This window comes from Chiloscyllium plagiosum, chromosome 5, assembly GCF_004010195.1.
Source record: "Chiloscyllium plagiosum isolate BGI_BamShark_2017 chromosome 5, ASM401019v2, whole genome shotgun sequence".
Lineage (NCBI taxonomy): Eukaryota > Metazoa > Chordata > Chondrichthyes > Orectolobiformes > Hemiscylliidae > Chiloscyllium > Chiloscyllium plagiosum.
This window is the reverse complement of record NC_057714.1, coordinates 78772946-78793862: the sequence shown is the minus strand read 5'-3', so window position 1 is coordinate 78793862 and position 20917 is coordinate 78772946. Positions and strand designations below refer to the sequence as shown.

General features: G+C 41.3%; 1 protein-coding gene across 3 annotated transcripts in view; it reads right to left on the bottom strand.

Moving 5' to 3' along the window:
* Positions 1-20917, bottom strand: part of spag6 (sperm associated antigen 6) — a 206000-nt gene that overhangs the window by 51731 nt on the left and 133352 nt on the right. For 2 of the 3 annotated variants that reach the window (XM_043690438.1, XM_043690437.1), the window contains exons 7-8: positions 9849-10001; positions 6766-6957 (exon numbers count right to left, since the gene is read on the bottom strand). In XM_043690438.1, the coding sequence (XP_043546373.1) occupies positions 6766-6957; positions 9849-10001 (345 nt within the window). The remainder of the gene's footprint in view (positions 1-6765; positions 6958-9848; positions 10002-20917) is intronic. The other variant, XM_043690439.1, reaches the window with a different exon arrangement.

Here is a 20917-nt window from a genome sequence, read left to right as displayed (position 1 = left end):
CTCTGATAATGGGACATTGAGAAATGACTGTTGTTCGGGAGTCACACCTGGGAGCTTCAGATCTCTAAAAAAGGATTCCATTTTGGCCTGCCTCTCCTCACAATTCTCAGACTGATATAACTTAGAGTAGAATCTCTGGAATGCCACATTAATCTTTTTAGAATCACATTAGGTTCCCAGACCCTTCCCTAATCGCTGTAATGGTTTGTGGGGCACTCCTCTTTCTGGCAAGGTATGCTAAGTATTTGCCTGGCTTGTCACCATGCTCGTATAACCTTTGCTTTGCAAAAGCCAGCTCCTTCTTTGCTGTCTGCATGAGCACGGAATTTAGTGCAGACCTCAGTGCCGTAATCCTCTGTAGTTTGACCAACGAGGGTCTGTCAAAGTAGGCCTTCTTGGCTACTTTCAACCGTGCTTCAAGGAGACGTTGCTGCTCACCCTTCTGCTGCTTCCTACTTGTGAAATATGAAATAACTAACCCTCTGGCATACACTTTAGCAGTTTCCCAGAGAACAGATGAGCTATCAACAGAGCCTATGTTGATGTCTAGGAATGCCCAAAGTTCCCTAGAGAAATACTCCACAAACTTGCTGTCCATGAGAATAAAGGGGTCCATTCGCCAGTACTTTGCATCCACTGTAACATCCTTAATTTTAACCATGAGGTACACTGCAGCATGATCAGAGATGGCAATATTACCAATCGTACAGGATGCCACCAGATCCAGAGTTACCGCAGGGGTCAGAAAAAAATCAATCCTCGTGTGACATCTGTGTGGATTGGAGAAAAATGTGAAATCCCTACCTGTAGGGTGGAGACACCTCCAGACGTCCACCAATCCTAATTCCCCACACAAACCCAATAACTGTTTAGTTTGTGCAGAGGGTATGAGGGACCTTTAGGCAACCTGTCTACTGTGGGGTCCATGAGGCAGTTAAAATCTCCCCCTATAATGATGTGCCGAGACTGGAGACTTATCAGTTTAGAAAAAACATCTACCAAGAATTTAAGAGGATGAGCTGGGGGACAATAAACATTTAAAATGCCATACTCTTCCCCATTTATCAAGGCTTTAAGAATTACAAACCTCCCATATGTGTCTTTAACACATTCCAACAATTTAAATGAGAGATTTTTCCTTACCAATAAAGCCACTCCCCTACTTCTGGTATTAAATGATGAAAAATAAATTCGGTCAAAGCCATTCTGCTGTAATTTCAGATGCTCCTTGTCATTCAAATGTGTCTCCTGTAACAAAGCAATATCCACCTTCTCCTTTCTAAGACTCAAGAGTACCTTCTTCCTCTTAATTGGTGAGTGACTTCCCTTGATATTCCAGGTACACCATTTAATCAAATCATTAGCCATAATCTTCTGCAATTACATTTAAATTCCAGAGAGGAGGAACCCAAACCACAAATTGCTGAGCCTTAGTGTCGCATGGTTCACTAAATGTAAAAAATACATAAACTAAAACCACTACATTTAACAAACATACAAAATTAATAAAAATAAAAAACAACAAACTAGAAAACAAACCAACATATAAAACGCCAATAGTGCTGAGTAGGGGAACTCACCCCCTGCCCGGAGGGGGCAACTACCCGTCCCGAACTGCCCATAAATAGGCATCTAACCATCTCAACCACCTTCACTTCTCCCAGCTAGAGCCGCATCGCAAGCACAAGCTAAAAAGAATAAACACCCCATGGAATATCAATATGAATAAAAAAACATTCTTTTATAAAAAAAGGGGGAATAAATACCCCACCCATCCTTTGGTATGTCCTAACTTAGAAATTTAAAATGTACATCTTAACCACCGCCAAGACATAGTTTGAACCAAATTATTATCAATAGAGGAAAAAAAAGGGAAAAACAAAGCTCCAACCGGATTTCCTCCATTTCTTTTACAGAATGATAAATACATACCCAAGCAACAATATTTATACATACTACAATTGTTTAAATTAGGTTAGTTTGTCCAGAAAGTCTCTTTCCTTCTCCGATGTGTCAAAGAGATGCATGGATCCATCAAAGGTGATCCGAAGCACTGCCGGATATCTCAGGGAGTACTGAATCTCAAGCTCCTTCAATCTTCTCTTGACACCATCATACGATTTTCGTTTCTGGATCACCACCGCAGAAAAGTCCTGAAAAAACATGATCTTAGACCCCTCGTAAATTAGGGCTTTTGGATCCTTCCCCTGGAGTCTGGAGTCCATGACTCTCTCCTTATCCCGGTAATGATGGAACCGCACGAGGAAAGGACGAGGGCTTCACCCAGACCCAACCTCCGTGCTGTGACCCGGTGAGCCCTCTCGATCTTCAATCCTCTCATGCCAGTCTCCAAGTCAAGGAATTTCGGAAGCCAATCTTCAACAGATTCCGCAGGCCGCTCACCTTCCTTACCCTCAGGCAGACTGATGATCCGAATGTTTTTTCTCCTGTCCCAGTTTTCAAGATCATCCACTTGGTCATGCAAATTACGTACCTGTGTCTTCAGGGCTTGAATCTCTTCCTTGAATGAACTGGCATCAGCTTCCACCACTGTGACCCTGTGCTCCACCTCATCCGTCCTCTTCTCTAGGTCTCCCAGCTGCTGCTCATGCTTCTGCAGCATGAGAGAGACTGGAAACAGCTTCTCTTCAATCCGTTTCTCCAACATCTCGCGAGATTTCGAGAGCTGGTTTACCAGGTCCTGGAGAGTAATCGGCTCCAAGGCTGCTGCAGGCTGAGCTGCAGGCCTGGCCTCAGATGCTCCTCCTCCCTTTTCTGGACAGCTGAAAATACAGGTAAGTCAATTTTTAAATGTTTCTTGGGGCTCCACAATCTTTCCAACACCCCAAGAAACCCTGATGACCTGGGTTGGGTGGGTTAAAGGACTGTCCTGCTCCTGCTGCGATGCAAAGCTCTGCAGTGTGATCTTCTCAGATCGCCGCCATCTTAGATCCCCCGAATGTGTATTTTAAAAAGAGCCAATTTAACAAGGCTTTGAGATGACAGAAGAGTGAGCTTATTAGTTATTAAATGTGAGAAGAAAGTAACATAACACCCAGTTTAGAATTGAGAAGTGAGTCCAAGTAAAAGGCATAAAAGATGGCATCTGTGAAGCGTAATCAGAGATAACTTTTCGGATCTAGTGACCCTTCGTCAGAACATTAAGGAGTTCTGAGGAAGGGTCAATGGACCCATAACGTTAACTCTGATTTCTCTTTACAGACACTGCCAGACCTGCTGAGCTTTTCCAGCAACGTCTGTTTTTATTACCTTCTTAACATCCTCGGAGAAAGTGAGGACTGCAGTTGCTGGAGATCAGAGTCAAGAGTGTGGCACTGAAAAAGCACAGCAGGTCAGGCAGCATCCGGGGAGCAGGAGAATCGATGTTCGGGCATAAGCCCTTCATCAGAAATATCCTACCTCACCTCTCAGCAGATTCTAGCTCCATTCTGCCAGCTGCCACTTCTGGAAGAAGTCACCAACCACCAGATATTTTCCAAAAGATTGGCATTGTTAGTGTTGACACCATCTTTAAAAGGAAGCTGTGCCTGCCCGGCTTGTTGAAAGACAGTAGTTCTGAAGATGTGTGAACATCAATGGCAGGGTCCTGGAGGTCGTCATGGATGGGGTGGTGTGGAGGAGGACTGTCTTCTTCCTGAAGCACCAGAGAAGGTCAAGCAACCAGTATTTGGCACCTGCTCCTGGTCATGACCCTGGTCAGGACAATATCTTCAGTACAGAGGAACAGCCAGCATTGCTACAACAAGGTTAAAGACCTCAACTTCAGGAGGGTAAGTGCCACACTTCTGTCCCTGCTAAGTTACAATAGGAGGGGATGAGCCTTGAAGGAAGTGGTGAATTAACTACTGCATTCACCTCCCCTCAAGGCTCATCCCCTGCCATTTTCACTGTAGCATCAACATCTTTTGCCCTCTTGTCCCTTGCAGGAGAAGACTAGGGGGGTGGTTGAAGATGCCCTCCAACGCATCTCATCCACTTCCTGCACCTCCGCTCTCAAACCCCACCCCTCCAACCCTAACAAGGACAGAACCCCCCTGGTCCTCACCTTCTACCCTACGAACCTTTGCATAAACCACATCATATACCGACATTTCCGCCATTTCTAAACGGACCCCACCACTAGGGATATATTTCCCTCTCCACCCCTTTCTGCTTTTTGCAAAGACCATTCCCTCCGCGACTACCTGGTCAGGTCCACGTCCCCTCCAACAACCCACCCTCCCCTCCTGGCACCTTCCCCTGCCACTGCAGGAATTGCAAACCCGGTGCCCACACCTCCCCCCTCACCTTCATCCAAAGCCCCAAAAGGAGCCTTCCACATCCATCAAAGTTTCACATGCACATCCACCAATGTAATTTATTGTATCCATTACTCCTCTACATTGGGGAAACTGGATGCCTTCTCGCAGAGCGCTTTAGGGAACAGCTCCAGGACACCCGCACCAATCAATCCCACCGCACCGTGGCCCAACATTTCAACTTCCCCTCCCACTCTGCCAAGGACATGCAGGTCCTGGGCCTCCTCCACCGCCACTCCCTCACCACCCAACGCCTGGAGGAAGAACACCTCATCTTTCGCCTCGGAACACTTCATTCCCAGGGCATCAATGTGGACATCACGAGTTTCCTCATTTCCCCTCCCCCCACCTTACCCCTGTTCCAACCTTCCAGCTCAGCACCATCTTCATGATCTGCCCTACCTGCCAATCTTCCTTCCTATCTGCTCCACCCTCCTCTCTGACCTACCACCTTCATCCCAATCCCCATCCATCTATTGCACTCTTTGCTACCTTCTCCCCAGCCCCACCCCTTCCCATTTATCTCTCCACTCCACAGGTGACTGGTCCCTGTATCAAAATTCTGCCTGTTCCCTTCCAATCCTAGGAAGTTCAAATCAAGGAACATGTCATGGCCACCCACACACAAATGTCCTCAGCATCACCCATTCAAAGTTCCAAGGTCAAGGGCTCCACTGCTGAGCAGGTTCCCGCCACATGACATTCGCATCTTTTTTTCACAGAAGTACTCCTTTAAAATGTCTGTTAATAGCATAGTATCATATGAAAAAGAAAATATTTGTTTGCTAATATTATCAAAATTAGTTTCTGAATGTCCTAACTGTGAACTGTTTTTGCAGCCTTCTTCACAATATCATTTAAAATTGTTTTCATCCAGCTGTAAACTCATTGGCTGAACCATACAGATGATTCCACATTGTATACATTAATTTCTCAATTGTTAACACAAGAACAGAGGAACATTTTGCAATGACTTTCTGTCAACTCATTATTTCAATTAGGTATAAAGTCATTTACAAGAATAAAAATAGGAAACGCAACATTGTGCAGGTACCTTTTATTGTAATGAACTATTGTTTATGCAGCCCAACAGAGTGAATGCAGTTTCTTTAAAGAATCTGCACTTCCAGCTTGATGTGCTTTAATTGGTCATCAAATGCATAAAAGCTGTCTGGACAATCAAGTATATGCCCTTTCATCCTACCAGCATGAAGACATTTTCGAAAAATCAACTAATGGCAGTACAAGTAGTCAACTGATTTTTATCTATAAATCAACAGTGTTTTTCTACTTGCTCTAAATATAATAGTTGGAGAGAACCTGTAGTCTTTAAATGTATGCAATGTACCCAGTTTAAAAATTTTCATTTGGTATGCTTCTAATGACTAGTTTAAGATGACTAGTTATGTTATAATCCATACTAGATAGTATTATGTTCTAGTAAAACTCATCATTCAAGTATGACTCTCAAAAACATACAGCAGTGCACTTCATAACACCTTCTTCAATTACCACATGATTAATTATAAAACAAAGGTGGTCAACAGCAAACATGCTGAGCTCTCACTGGATACAATGTTCACTCAATGAACTGATCCCAGTGATAAGCACAATAAGTGAGTAAATGAGTAACATGCTTATATGTTATTGTGATAGGTTCAAGACCATGGTAATGCACAAAATACAATTTACATCATCGTATAAACAAAACATTTTTACTACATGTTCAATTTTTCAAAAACTTAAATAATAAAGTAACAATTACTAAAATTAATCACGTGGTGTTTAACACAGTCAAGAACAATGCTGAAGGGATATGATTATGTGAAAAGGGTTAGACATAGAGATAAACGATGTATCTTCTACTTTAATAGATATGAAATGTTTTCTGTCATCTTATTTTACCACAATTTCCAGAAATCACAAGGATTCTCAGAAAAATGAGGTTTATAACAGAACAGCTGGCTTGCATTTCGTTAACCAGGTTATGTCTAGGGAATAGAAATTCTGTAATTAACCACTTGAGCTTCACTTTCATGGTTTATGACATCATCTAGCTCTCTACTGTGACACATTTCAAGCCAGCTATTATCCCCTAGGTAAACATTATTGACAGGAGATCAGGATTAATTCTTGTTACTAGAGATAATTCAGCATTAATACACACTTTAAAATCAATTTCCTAAAAGACCACCCATATAAAGAACTGTTTAAATACTTATTTTTTCCACTTCTCTTTACAAAAAGACTGTACATTATTTAAAATATGTAAGAATCACAAAGTTTAAAAAAAAGTAAAAGATAATTCATTATCATCTGAATAGTAAGCTTTCCTAATCTTTAAATAGGAGATAAAAGAGAAAAAAAATCTTAACTGCTTTATAGCTAAATTTGGCACTCTATTTGCAAGTGGGATCAAAAGTGACAGCCATGATGCATGTTTTACCTTAATCTGAAGGTCTTCAGAGCTTCCAGTCTGCATGTAGAGTGCAAGGAGCTTTGGCAGAACATTTGCCACAGCAACAGCACGTGCATGCTCTGGAGTGTGTCTTCCTATCTGCCCCAGGGCCCAAGCAGACGCTGCCTTAATGTGGTCTTCTGGTTCTTCTGACAGGCAGATAGCCAACTGAGGCACCCCCTGTAGTGTTGATCAGAAGCATGCAGTCTTAGTCAGAGACAGTACATGTGATAGGCTTATACTAATAAGCAATTTTAGAGGGGAAAAATACAGTTCTTTATTTCTACACTACACATCTTCCTAATGGGTGAAAGAGCAGTTCAGCACACAGCTGTTCAGTGTATTAGAGCCGGCATTTTTTCAGTTTGACAGAATGTCAAGGATAGTGAAATCCTTAGCTTGAAGCTCCATTACGCATATCACCAGTACAATATCTACTGTGGAAAATACACAAAAATTGAGAAGTGATACATCTTAAGGGAAGTTGCAGTTCATCTCAAACTATAACATGTAAAAATTAAATGACACTTCTAAACAGTTACTTTGTTCAGTTTTGAACATAACAATGAATTATTTTTCTTAAATGTTGTTTCCATGTTTAAAACCAGATCAAAGGCATGTTTGTATCTGGCACAAAAATGACAAAAATCTATTTTAATAATGAGGAATAGAACAATTATATTTTATTAGAAACACGCTGCTGTGGAAAGATAATTGGGATATATATGCTTAGGGCATCTCACCAGTTCTTTGTCTAACATTACAGTGTGACCTTTCTATTTTGGCAGCCCTGATAGTCTAAAATGCCAGACTGAACAAAGTAACCACTGAAGGAAAATGGTGATTCTTTTATTTTAGCCTTAAATTATATTATTGTTAAATCAAAATTAATTATGATTGACAACAGTATTGTAAATTTGACTATACTTTCATATATGTTTTGAGAATTTTGTTTTAATGAAACAATTGCTAATGTAACCAGCTGAATTTAAATAGTCTTCAAAATATTTTTGACCAAAACTCTTAACTGCAGGGCTAAACAATTCTAATTTAAAACTACAATTGACTTATATGTATCAATCTCTCAACAAGATGCAAATTGTAATAGTAATAATTAACTCAAAAACAAATCGCTATTCATTTTGTGCTGTAATAATTAATGGCAAGGTGAAGATCTATATGCACACAAGTTCCACCACTGCTTAATGTGGAGACATAGATTAATAGTCCATCTGTTTGATAAAATTACATGATTACATCTGTAGTATTTTTCAACTTTCTACAAAATAGAGCTTAATGTTTTAAATATTTTCCCATAATTCTACAAATTTTATAGGATGCCAAGTCCAACTTCTGTGTCTAATCATAGCTCATTTTGACAACTCATATTACCTTATTAGATTGCTAGTTACAACATGTCCAACAGACTATTTCAAGTTTTATTAATACTTCACTTAGTGCAGCAAGCAAGTATTCTTGAAATTATACATATAAAATAAGAATGAAAATTTCTTTGTTAGGCTGGTCACACTTTTGGAAGGCCAATAATATGAAATTCCAAATTGATCTTTTGAGAGTGGCAATAAAAGGGTTGCCTGATACTTGAAGCTGCCTGCCATTGTTTGAATTTGTTTTGTTAGTCCTGAGTTGAACCAGACCGATCAACAGCAGAACATTTTTGACAAAATAGAAACGAGCAGAGTAATTTCACCCTGTTTAAAGCATGAATGATTTTCAAATTGGCATTAACTAAGTTGTGAAGTATTGCAGCCTGAAAAATGGGCTTTGTAACTAACAGTTTCAATGAATATCAGATGTAAAAAATGATTAATTATAGGTAAAGAAATTTATTTTACGAGCCAGAGCTAAATTGCACAGTGTATTTTCAGACTGTCTTTTCATTTACAGAGCCTTGTACAAATCCAGCAAAGACTAATGGGATGAATTTTGTCAAACTCTTACAGCTCTGAAGTTCCTAAATGGAATCACACTTTTTAGTGGGTGCTGATCTACATCACAAAACAACAGACTCACTTAGAGAGGCCCTAAGAATGCCTGGGTTAATACGGAGAAAAATTCACACTGATGCAAAAGGGTGTAACCTTCTGTGGGTCAAAGATTAAAATACATTGTTCAGAAGTGTAAAAGGATTTGTGCTAACCATTTAGTCATTCTTTCTGTAGTAGTGCTTAAAGCTGACATCAGAGTCGAGGTTTATGATTTAGAATTATTTAACTGTTGGTAATCCATTTGTAAAAATAGAATGAATGCTAACAATACAATTGTTAGTTAAAAACTGTAAACTCGTGTCAAAAGTGGAAGAAGTTTAATTTTTCACCATTGACATCACCGAGTCAAGCCCAAAACAGCTCTAAAAACAAAATCAATAACTAATAAATTATTTTAGCAAGAATTTCTTGAAGGTAATTTGGTTGAAATACCAGCTCATTGCATACATATATATTTGCACCCACGATGTAATATACTTTTGATCTTGGCTGAGCTGTCAATAAAAACAGGATGAATAGAGATAAGATACTAATACAGGATGGAGAGAGAAGATCACTGAAGTAAAATCTCTTTCTCATAATGATTACATTTTTCTAAAATAATAGCAAGTATTTACACATACGCTGCACCTCGATCTGGCAATGAGACCTGGATCTGTAATCAGGTGAAGCAACAATACTAGGGGAGGGGTGGATAGGGGTATAATTAAATATCACATCACAACACTAGCAAAAAACCTTGAAGACTACTGTATCAAATTTTATTCAAAGCACAAATTACCATGATAAATATATTTAAATTAAAAGTCATAATTGAGATTTACTTTGACACATTCTGCATTAAATTAAAATAAAATAAACCTCCTTCTTCCTGAAATAGAAATAAACAAAATAATGAGTATTGTAGAATGTACATCTGCAACCTCAATTCCTCTGGGAGTACTAACCAGCAAATCAATATACCACTGCACTCCAATATGCTTTGCAGCTAGATTAATTTATAGTCCTTATTCTAGGGCGTCATTGTAATGGTAATACACAGATAATGAACCAGGCTCTAACCTTGGAGACAATCACTGCCATTGCCAGGTTCTCTGAGTGAGCTGCCACATAACCAAGCATCATAATACCAGGCAGCCTGACATTGCTTTTGGAATCACCGATATAATCAATGACAGCAGCCACACCTCCAGTATTAACAATAAGCTGAGACAGCTAGGAGAGGAAAAATAACAAGGTGGTTAGTCAGTCTTCATCAATAAAACAAGGAAATATTATTTGAAATGACCGGTGTCATCTATTTGTGTATATATTCATTATGGTTAAAAGAGTATTGCATTGTTTCTATTAGCCTATTGACATTCTAAACTCTGCTGTTTTTCTCTGCCATGAAGTAAGATTTGTTCCTCCTTATTGACCAAATATTGTTAACAGCTAATGAAATGGTCAACATGTGTGATCCAACCTGGATCACCAATGTTCAGTCTAAAATGGGAGGGAGTTTAATTACTTAATACCTCTATCAACTTTCTTGATTCTAAAGTAATTATAACAATATATTAATCAAAATAAGCTAATTGCTACAATTTTGTGCTGTACATTACAGGCTACAATCATTATTCATAGGACATTTTTATATTTGCGACCACTTAAGGAATATGTAAATTTATAATAATCTTGATATAATTAGGTAGCAAAATAGCCCATCAGTAAATATAAGGTAATATTTAAAATCAATTCTTTTCATTCAAATGTTTACTATTTATAAACCATCATAAATAATTTTCCAGTTTGGTTGTGACAACATTTTCAGATTATCCAGAATTTTAATTTCCTTTTGATTGTGTTTTTTTTAAATAAGGGAGCCAGTGAGGCCAGTTAGCTACAGTCAACAGATATTTTAGGCAGCAAAACAATGGGAGAATCAGAAGGAGTTATAGACTGGGTCATAAAAATGTTACTTGGCTCTAAAACTAAGAGTTTCCATCTGTAGCTGCAAAAAGTGTTTTTGATGTGATTCATGACATATTTCAGAAAACTAATCACATCTTCCCTATTTGCTCCCAACAATAAGAAATCTGAAAATCACTGTACTGTGGCTACCAACGTGAAATATTTCTTTGTCTGTGTCATTTTCGTCAAGTTTCACAAAGGGCTTCTCTGTTTTAGGGCTAACAGGCTTTCTTGTACTATCACCCCAAACTCACCCTTGCCCCATGTCACCCCCATGTCCGATGCTAGCCCAACTATACCAGACATTGTACTCAGAAGCACTTAGCTTCCAGAACAGACTGTCATCCCTGGTGATGGCACCATCTTCAAAATGACTGTAGTATCCCTGGATATGCACACAAGTCTGGAGTTGCCCTGCGTGGTTTGTGACATTTGCCCAGGATGTGGCAAATAAAGGAAAATTGACACCTTGCTTTGTGGACAGGCACCTAGAGATCCTAGTGGATGGAGTGGTATAGAGAGACATCCTCTTCCCCCAAGACAGGCAGAGGAGGCTATGCCACCTGACCGTGCCAGCCTGATCCAAGATTCTCACCTGGATCATTGCAATCTCAGCAAACTGCAGGAATGCCAGCAATGTAGAAAGACCTTCTGTGGTCAGCCAGGGTAAGTGTCACCATCTTCTCCCTGCTACTCTACCTACCTGCCACTAAGGCTCATATGCTATCCTTCTCATTATTAAATGCAACATTTTTTTCTCATTTGCTCTCACATACCCCAAACTCAACCTCTCTTAACCCTTTTCTGCACTTCCTACTCACTCACTCAGGACACTTCAATACAGCTGTGCCAATTACAATCATTTCACTCAATCTCTCCCTTTCTCTCATTCCATGAGAAAACAGTCCACAATAGGTCAGAAAAGAGCCAATAAAGGTGGTGGGCTGTCCAACATTTGGCTCCTTGCTCCCTACAGGAGAGGATTCTGACCAGTACATGACCAAGCTGCAGAACATCTACTTTCCATCAGTAATAATGACCCTGTTCCGGTTGCCTGCCATTTCAACTCACCACTATGTTCCCTGGGCAACATCTCTGCATCAGGCTTGCAGGAGTGCTCCAAAAAAGCTCAGCACACACTAGAAGAACAGCACCTCATTTTCCACTTGGGGACCCGGCAGCCTTCAGAGATCAATATTGAGTTCAATACTTTCATCCATGTCCTTACCACAATCCGCACAAACTGGGCCTTGTCATCACTGTCTGCCATAAACAACTCATTGACATCTACTGAGGATTCCAATTAGCAGCTATTCATTCTCACAGGCTGACTGTTACCCATCCTTTGTCTGACCAACTACTTTTCTGTCTCTCTGGGGTCCATCTCCAACTATCATTTACTCCATACTTTCTCCTCCCACCCCATCTTCAGCATATTTGCCAACCTTTCCTAGTTAAATCAGTTCTGAAGAAGGGTCACTGGACCCGAAATGTTAACTCTGCTTGCTCACCACAGATGCTGCCAGACTCGCTGACTTTTTCCAGCAATTTCTGTTTCGTTTCTGATTTTCAGCATGTGCAGTTCTTTGATTTGTTTTCATGACTAGCTTCCTGACTTTCTGTCTGTGCTGAACAGCAAGGCAAGTAGAGTGAGCCAAGTAGCTCGGTCAAGAGTTACAAGATGCTGAAAGAAGTCAAGGCAATGGAAGGATGCTATAAGCATCCAGGTAGGTTCATGGTGAGTAAGATCTAAGACAGCAAGTGAGCAGCCATGAGATGCAGCCTGATCCAATCTGTGAGCTGGATGCCTGGCCCTGTGAGCAAAATCCTTGCAATAGCCTTTCAATGCTGGTCGTCAGTGTGCCCCTAAATGCAGCTTTAAAGCACAGAAGTGGGAGGCAGTGTAGTACAGCTAGTTCTCTGGAGTATGCCTGAAATGTGGTTGCCAGGGGTCCAACATAGGGTCAAGACGGTAAATGGAAAGCTAGAGTCACCAGGTGTCTGCTCTGACTTCCAGGTTGGAAATTTTCAATGACCAGTTTCCTCGTGATGGATCGGAGGAGAGAAAGCAGCATATTATAGAGGTGAGATATGCAGTTAATGAGGTCGATTACAAGTAATAATTAATAGGCATTTCACCACTGTCTAGCAAGAATTTCAATGTGACATCCGCAAGTCTGACGGAAAATGCAGCTAGTTGCTGCTGATGTCGAGAAATGCCTTGCTGGACCCCTCACGTGATTCTCCCAGAACTCTCGCCATAGCTCACACTGTTCACTGCCGTATAAGATTCCTCTCTAACCATTTTTTGTATCGTCAGATGCTTAATCTGTGGAATGTTTTCATCATTTTCTGTTCTATTTATAAGGATAAATTTGGATTTGCTATGTTATAAATCTACAGAAAGTACAAGATAATTATAGTGTCATGCAAAATTTTTAAAAAAGCATCATTCACAGATCAGCACCATCACTGAGTCTTTTTCTCAGGCACAATAGCTTTGGCAAAATCTCATTCACAATCTCACAGGAGAAAGTGAGGACTGCAGATGCTGGAGATCAGTCGAAAAGTGTGGCGCTGGAAAAGTACAGCAGGTCAGGTCCTTGCTTATGCCCAAAACATCGACTCTCCTGCTTCTCGGATGCTGCCTGACCTGCTGTGCTTTTCCAGCTCCAGTGAACCTCTGCCAAGATTATGGTTCAGGAGTGGGAGATTCCCAGAGAAAATTCCTTGCATATATAATTAACCATTAGTGGAAATGGTTAATTATATATCCCAGAGAGTTAGGTCAGCGGATTGTGGATATTGTTCATGATGTCACAAATCAAACACTACTTCATCATTCAAGTAGTATTAAAAACATTATTTAGTTATGACAAAATGAAACAAAGCTAGATTGTAGTCTTCAGAGCTGAAAATGTGTTGCTGGAAAAGCGCAGCAGGTCAGGCAGCATCCAGGGAACAGGAGAATCAAGGTTTCGGGCATAAGCCCTTCTTCAGGAAAGTCCTTCATCACTGGCTAGGCCTACATTTAAATGTCTATCCCTGAGTGATCCACATTGTTATGGGACTGGAGATACATGTAGGCCAGGCCTGGCCAGATAAGAATGGCAGATTCTACTCCTGAAAGGAGGCTTGAAATCTTAAGGAAAACTAGAGAGAGAGAATAGGGCCCCTCAAGGACCAAAGTGGACATATATGTGTAGAACTGCAGGAAATGGGTGAGGTTCTCAAAGAATATTTCTCCTGTGTTTACCGTGGAGAAAGACATTAAGACTTGGGAACTTGGGGAAGTTAGTGGTGATATCTTGGATACAATCCATGTCACAGAAGAGGAGGTTTTGGACATATTAGAATGTATGAAGGTGGATAAATCTCCTGGTCCTGACCAGATATATCCAAGAACACTGCAAGAAGCTAGAGAAGAAATTGCGGGGGCCCTGGCTGATATTTTGCAGCATCAATAGCCACGGGTGAAGTCCCCGAAGACTGGACAGTAGTGAATGCTGTGCCATTATTCAAGAAGGTCTATAAAAAAGAAAGCCTGGGAACTACAGACCAGTAAGCTTAACATCTATAGTGGGTAAGTTACTTGAGAAGATTCTGAGAGATAAGATATACATGCATTTGGAAAGTCAGAGTTGGTTAGGAGTAGTCAGCATGGCTTTGTAAGTGGGAGATCATGCCTCACAAATTTGTTAGAGATCTTTGATTAAATCTCCTGGAAGGTTGATGAGGGCAGGGGAGTAGACAAAGTCTATATGTGTTTCAGTAAGGCCTTTAATAAGGTTCCACAGGGTAGGCTGCTCTAGAAGGTTAGAGCACATGGAATCCAGGACAAGCTGGTAAATTGGATTCAAAATTGGCTTGATGGTAGGAAGCACTGGGTAATAGTAGAAGGATACTTGTCGGACTGGAGGTCTGTGACTAGTGTAGTGCCTCAGGGGTCAGTGCTGGGCCCATTACTGTTTTTTATCCATATCAATGATTTGGATGAGAATGTACAAGGCACAATTAGTAAGTTTACTGATGACACTAAAATATGTGGTGTCGTGGACAGTAAGGAACGTTATCAGAAATTGCAGCAGAATCTTGGTCAGCTGGGGAAGTGGGCCAAGAAATGACAAATGGAGTTTAATATAGATAAGTGTGAGATCTTGCATTTTGGAAAGTCAAATCAAGGTACAAGTTACATGGTGAATGGTAGGGCCTTAAGGAGTGTACTGGAACAGAGGGATCTTAGATTTCAGGTTCACAGTTCTCTGAAAGTGGAATCACATGTAGACAGGGCAGTGAAGAAGGCTTTCAGCATACTGGCATTCATCAGTTAAGGCATTGAGTATAGAAGTTGGCAGTTATACAGGACGTTGACGAGGCCACACTTGGAATATTGTGTTCAGTTTTGGTCACCTTGTTATAGGAAAGATGTTATTAAACTGGAAAGAGTGCAGAAGAAATTTACAAGGATATTGCTTGGACTCAATGGTCTGAGTTAGAGGGAGAGGTTGGACAAGCTAGGACTTTTTTCTTTAGAGCAAGGGGGGACCTTGTAGTGGTATGTAAGATCATGACAGGCATGGATAGGGTCAATGCTCTCAGTCTTTTTCCCAGGATTGGGGAATTGAGGACTCGAGGGCATCAGTTTAAAGTAACAGGGGAAAGAATAAAAGGGAACCGAAGGGGCATTTTTTACACAGAGGGTGGTATGCATATGGAATGAGCTGCCAGAGGAAGTGGTTGAGATGGGTACATTAACAATATTTAAAAGGCATTTGTAAAAGTATGTGGATAGGAAAGGATTAGACGGATATAAGCCAAGTGCAGGGAAATAGGGTCTTGTGTGGATGGATATATTGATTGTCATGGACCAGTTTGGGCCAATGGGCCTGCCTCCGTGCTGTGGGACTCTATGACTTTATGAGGCTACTTGTCCTTATCGCTTGTTAACAGCCTCATTAACTGCAAATATCACTTAAATTAATGTGCAGCGTCCTATCCTACTACCTGCCATGAGGAAACAGATGTTAAGGATTTGCAACTTGAAAGTCAGTGCAAGTACCTAGTGAGCTCAGTTTATCACTTGCTCCATCTACACTTCTAGTTACCTCAGGAAGGCAGCCAACATAATCAAAGACCCCACCCACCCCAAATCTCTTCCAAACTCTCCTGTAGGGCAGAAGAAACAAAAGCTTAAACATGTATCAACACATTTAAGAACAGCTTTTTTCCCCGCTGTTATTAGACTTAGAACATAGAACATTACAGCACAGTACAGGCCCTTCTGGCCTCGATGTTGCACCGACCTGGGGAATCAATCTGAAGCCCATCTAACCTACACTATTCCATTCTCGTCCATATGTCTATCCAGTGACCATTTAAATGCCCTTAAAGTTGGCAAGTCTACTACTGTTGTAGGCAGTGCGTTCCACTCTCCTACTACTCTCTCCTATACCTATCACCCCTCAATCTAAAGCTATGTCCCCTCATGTTAGCCATTGCCATTTGCGAAAAAAGGCTCTCCCTGTCCACCCTATCTATCCCTCTGATTATCTTATTTGTCTCAATTAAGTCATCTCTCAACCTTTTTCTCTCTAACAAAAATAGCCTCAAGTCCCTCAGCCTTTCCTCCATACCAGGCAAAATCCTAGTAAATCTCCCCTGAACCCTTTCCAAAGCTTCAACGTCCTTCTTATAATGCAGTGACCAGAACTGTATGCAACACTCCAAGTGCGGTCGCACCAGAGGTTTGTACAGCTGCAGCATGACCTCATGGCTCTGAAACTCAATCCCTCTACCAATAAAAGCTAACACACTGTATGCCGCCTTAACAACCCTATCAACCTGCGTGGCAACTTTCAAGGATCTAACCTGGACACTGAGATTCCTCTGCTCATCTATCTTACCATTAGCCCAGTACTCTGCATTCCCGTTACTCCTTCCAAAGTGAATCCCCTCACACTTATCCATATTAAACTCCATTTGCTACTGCTCAGCACAGCACTGCAGCTTGTCTATGTCCCTCTGTAACCTTCCAAATCCTTCGCCACTACCCACAACTCCACCGACCTTAGTGTCATCTGCAAATTTATAAACCCATTCTTCTATGCCCTCATTCGGGTCATTCATAAAAATGACAAATGGCAGTGGACCCAAAACAAATCCTTGGGGTACACCAATAGTAAGTGAACTCCAGGATGAATATTTCCAATCTACCATGACCCTCTGTCTTCTTTCAGCTCGCCAATTTCTGATCCAAACCGCTAAATCACCCTCAATCCCATGCCTCCATATTTTGTGCAATAGCCTACCGTGAGAACTTTATCAAACGCCTTACTGAAATCCATGTATACCACATCATCAGCTTTACCCTCATCCACCTTCTCACCTTTGGCCACCTTCTCAAAGAACTCAATAATGCTTGTGAGGCACGACCTACCCTTCGCAAAACCGTATTGACTATCCCTAATCAACTTATTCCTTTCTAGATGATTATAAATCTGATCTCTTATAGCACTTTCCAACACTTTACCCACAACTCAAGAAAGGCTCACTGGTCTACAATTACCAGGGTTGTCTATACTCCCCTTCTTGAACAAGGGAACAACATTGCTATCCTCCCGTCTTCTGGCACTCTTCCTGTAGACAAAGACAACATAAAGATCAAAGCTAAAGGCTCGGAAATCTCCTCCCTGGCTTCCCAAAGAATCCTAGGATAAATTTAATCCAGCCCAGAGGACTTACTTATTTTTACACTTTCCAGAATTGCTAGCATCTCCTTCTTATGAACCTCAATCCCATCTAGTCTAATAGCCTGTATCTCAGTATTCCCCTTGACAACACTGTCTTTTTCTCGTGTGAATACTGACGAAAAGTATTCATTTAGCAATACCCCATCTCCTCTGACTCCACGCACAACTTCCCATTCCTATCCTTGACTGGCCCTCATCTTACTCTAGTCATTTTCCAGGGCTGCACGGTGGCTCAGTGGTTAGCACTGCTGCCTCACAGCACCAGAGATCGTGGTTCAATTCCAGCCTCATGTGACTGCCTGTGTGGAGTTTGCACGTTTGCATTGTTTCCTCCCACAATCCAAAGATGTGCAGGTTAGCTAAATTGGCCATGCTAAATCGTCCACTGTGTTCAGGGATGTGTAGGTTAGGTACATTACTCTGGGATAAGAGTAACAGGGTAGGGGAATGGGATACTCTTCGGATGGTCGGTGTGGGCTTGTTGGGCCGAAGGGCCTGTTTCCACACTGTAGGGATTCTATATCTATTTTATTCCTGATATATCTATAGAAAGTATTAGGGCTTTCCTTGATCCTATCTGCCAACAACTTCCCAAATCTCCTCCTGGCTCTTCTTAGCTCTCTCTCGTTAGGTCTTTCCTGGCCAACTTGTAATTCTCAAGCGCCCTAACTGAGCCATCACATTTCATCCTAACATAAGCCTTTTTCTTCCTCTTGACAAGAGATTCAACTTCCTTAGTAAACCATGGCTCCCATGCTCGACAACTTCCTCCCTGCCTGACAGGTAATTAATTATCAAGGATCTGCAGTAGCTGTTCCTTGAATAAGCTCCACATTGCAATTGTGCCCATCCCCAGTAGTTTCCTTCCCCATCCTATGCATCCTAAATCCTGCCTAATCACGTCGCAATTGCCTTTCCCCAGCTATAACTCTTGCCCTGTGGTATATACCTATCCCTTTCCATCACTAAAGTAAACATAACCGAATTGTGGTCACTATCATCAAAGTGCTCACCTACCTCCAAGTCCTATACCTGGCAGGGTTCATTAATCAGTACCAAATCTAATGTGACCTTGCTCCTTGTTGGCCCGTCTACATACTGTGTCAGGAACCCGTCCTGCACACATTGGACAAAAACTGATCCGTCTAAAGTACTTGAACTATAGTATTTCCAGTCAATATTGGAAAGTTAAAGTCCCCCATGACAACTACCCTGTCACTCTTGCTTCTATCAAGGATCATCTTTGCTATTCTATCCTCTACATTCCTGGAACTATTCGGAGGCCTATAGGAAACTCCCACTAAGGTGACCTCTTCTTTCCTGTTTCTAACTTCAGCCCATACTACCTCAATAGACGAGTCCTCAAACGTCTTTTCTGCAACCGTAGTACTGTCTTTGACTAAATATGCCACACGCCCCCTCCTCTTATACCATTTTCTCTGTTCTTACTAAAATATCTAAATACCGGAATCTGAAATAACCATTCCTATCCCTGCTCTACCCACGTCTCTGAAATGGCCACAACATCGAAGTCCCAGGTACCAACCCATGCTGCAAGTTCACCCACCTTATTCCAGATGCTCCTGGTGTTGAAGTAGACACACGTCAAATCAACGTCTTGCTTGCTGGTGCCTTCTTGTGACCCTGACCTCACTACTCTCAACCTCCTGTATACTCGAACTGCAATTTAGGTTCTCATCCCCCTGCTGAATTAATTTTATATTCTATATTCTATGTACAGGACTTTGGTTGGGCCACAGCTGGAATACTGGGTACAATTCTGGACACCACACTATATTAAGGATGTGATTGCATTGGAAGGGTTGTGCAGATGAGATTCACCAGAATGTTTCCTAGACTGGAGCACTTCAGCTATGAAGAAAAGCTGGGTAAGCTCAGGTTGTTTTCTTTGGAGCAGGGAAGGTTTGAGGGGGGGAGCCCTGATAAACGTCTATAACATTATGAGGGGCACAGACAGCTTGGATAGAAAACAGCTGTTACCCTCAGTTGAAGGGTCAAAATCAAGGGAGCACACATTTAAAGTGAAAGGCAGAAGGTTTAGAGGGTATTTGAGGAAAAGTATTTTCACCTAAATGGTGGAGGAAGTCTGGAACATAGTGCCTAAGACAGTAGTTGAGGCAGGTAACCTCACAACCTTAAAAAAAAGTATTTGGATGAACATGTGAAGTCTCATAACATTCAAGGTTATGGGGCTAATGTGGGAAAGTTGATTCAGTGTAGGTAGAAGTGTATTTTGGTGATACAAATTTAATGGACCAAATGGCCTCTTCTGTACAGGATGATTCTATGATCCCTCCTATTTCTGGGGCAGCTTCTTTAACTAATATTGCAATCACCCTTCCCTTTTAATCCCTTTCTCTATCCCATTTGAAAGCTCTCTAGCCAGGAATTTTCAGGTGTTATTCCTGCACTCCCTAACCAAATGTTTCTGCAATAGCTATGATATTATTCTTCTCGACATCTTCAGTTCATTTGCCTTCTTCACTGGGCTCCTTGCGTTGAAGTATATATCACTAATCCTGAACATCTTTTTTTTCTGTTTTCTAGCCTTAGTTTCTTCAACAATCCATTGTAGCTTACTCACTTTCTGCCTTCAATTTCCAGTTGTGCTACCGTTCTTATTGAGTTTATATTCAGATTTATCATGGACAGAGTCTATCCCATCTAAATTGGACATTACATATTAAAAGTCTTTTGGTAAAATAAAACTTGAGTATTTCAGAAAAAAAAGATATATTTTGCTGAAGCTTTTCGTTTTGCACTCATCAAGACAACTTGCAAGAAATATTCATTCACAGGATATACCAAAGTAAAAGGAAAACCAACCTATACTTAAAAACTTGCAGCAGTTTCTGACATTTAAGAAAGCTGGTAAGGAAAAGCCAGGGAACTACAGACCAGTGAGTCTGATGTCAGTGATAGCTAAGTTGTTGGAAGGGATTCTGAGGGACAGGATTTACATCTATTTGGAAAGGCAAGGACTGATTAAGGATAGTCAGCATGGCTTTGTTCATGGGAAATCGTGTCTCACTAATTTGATTAAGTTTTTCAAAAGGTGACAAAGAGGATTGATAAAGGCAGAGCAGTGGAGTTGTCTATATGAACTTCAGCAAGGCTTTCAAGGTTAGATCACGTGGAATCGGGGGGAGTAGCCAGCTGGATACAAAATTGGCTTTAAGGTAGGAGTCAGAAAGTGATGGTGGTGGTTGTTTAGTGCAGCCGACCACTTCAACTCCCCCCCGCCCCCCACCCTCCACCCCCACCCCCAGCCTTGCAAGTCCTGGGCCTCCTCCACTACCAAATCCTAGCCACCCAATGACTGGAGGAAGAACACCTGATCTTGCACCTTTGGACCCTCCAACCATACAGATTCAATGTTGATTGCACCAGTTTCCTCATCTCCCCTCC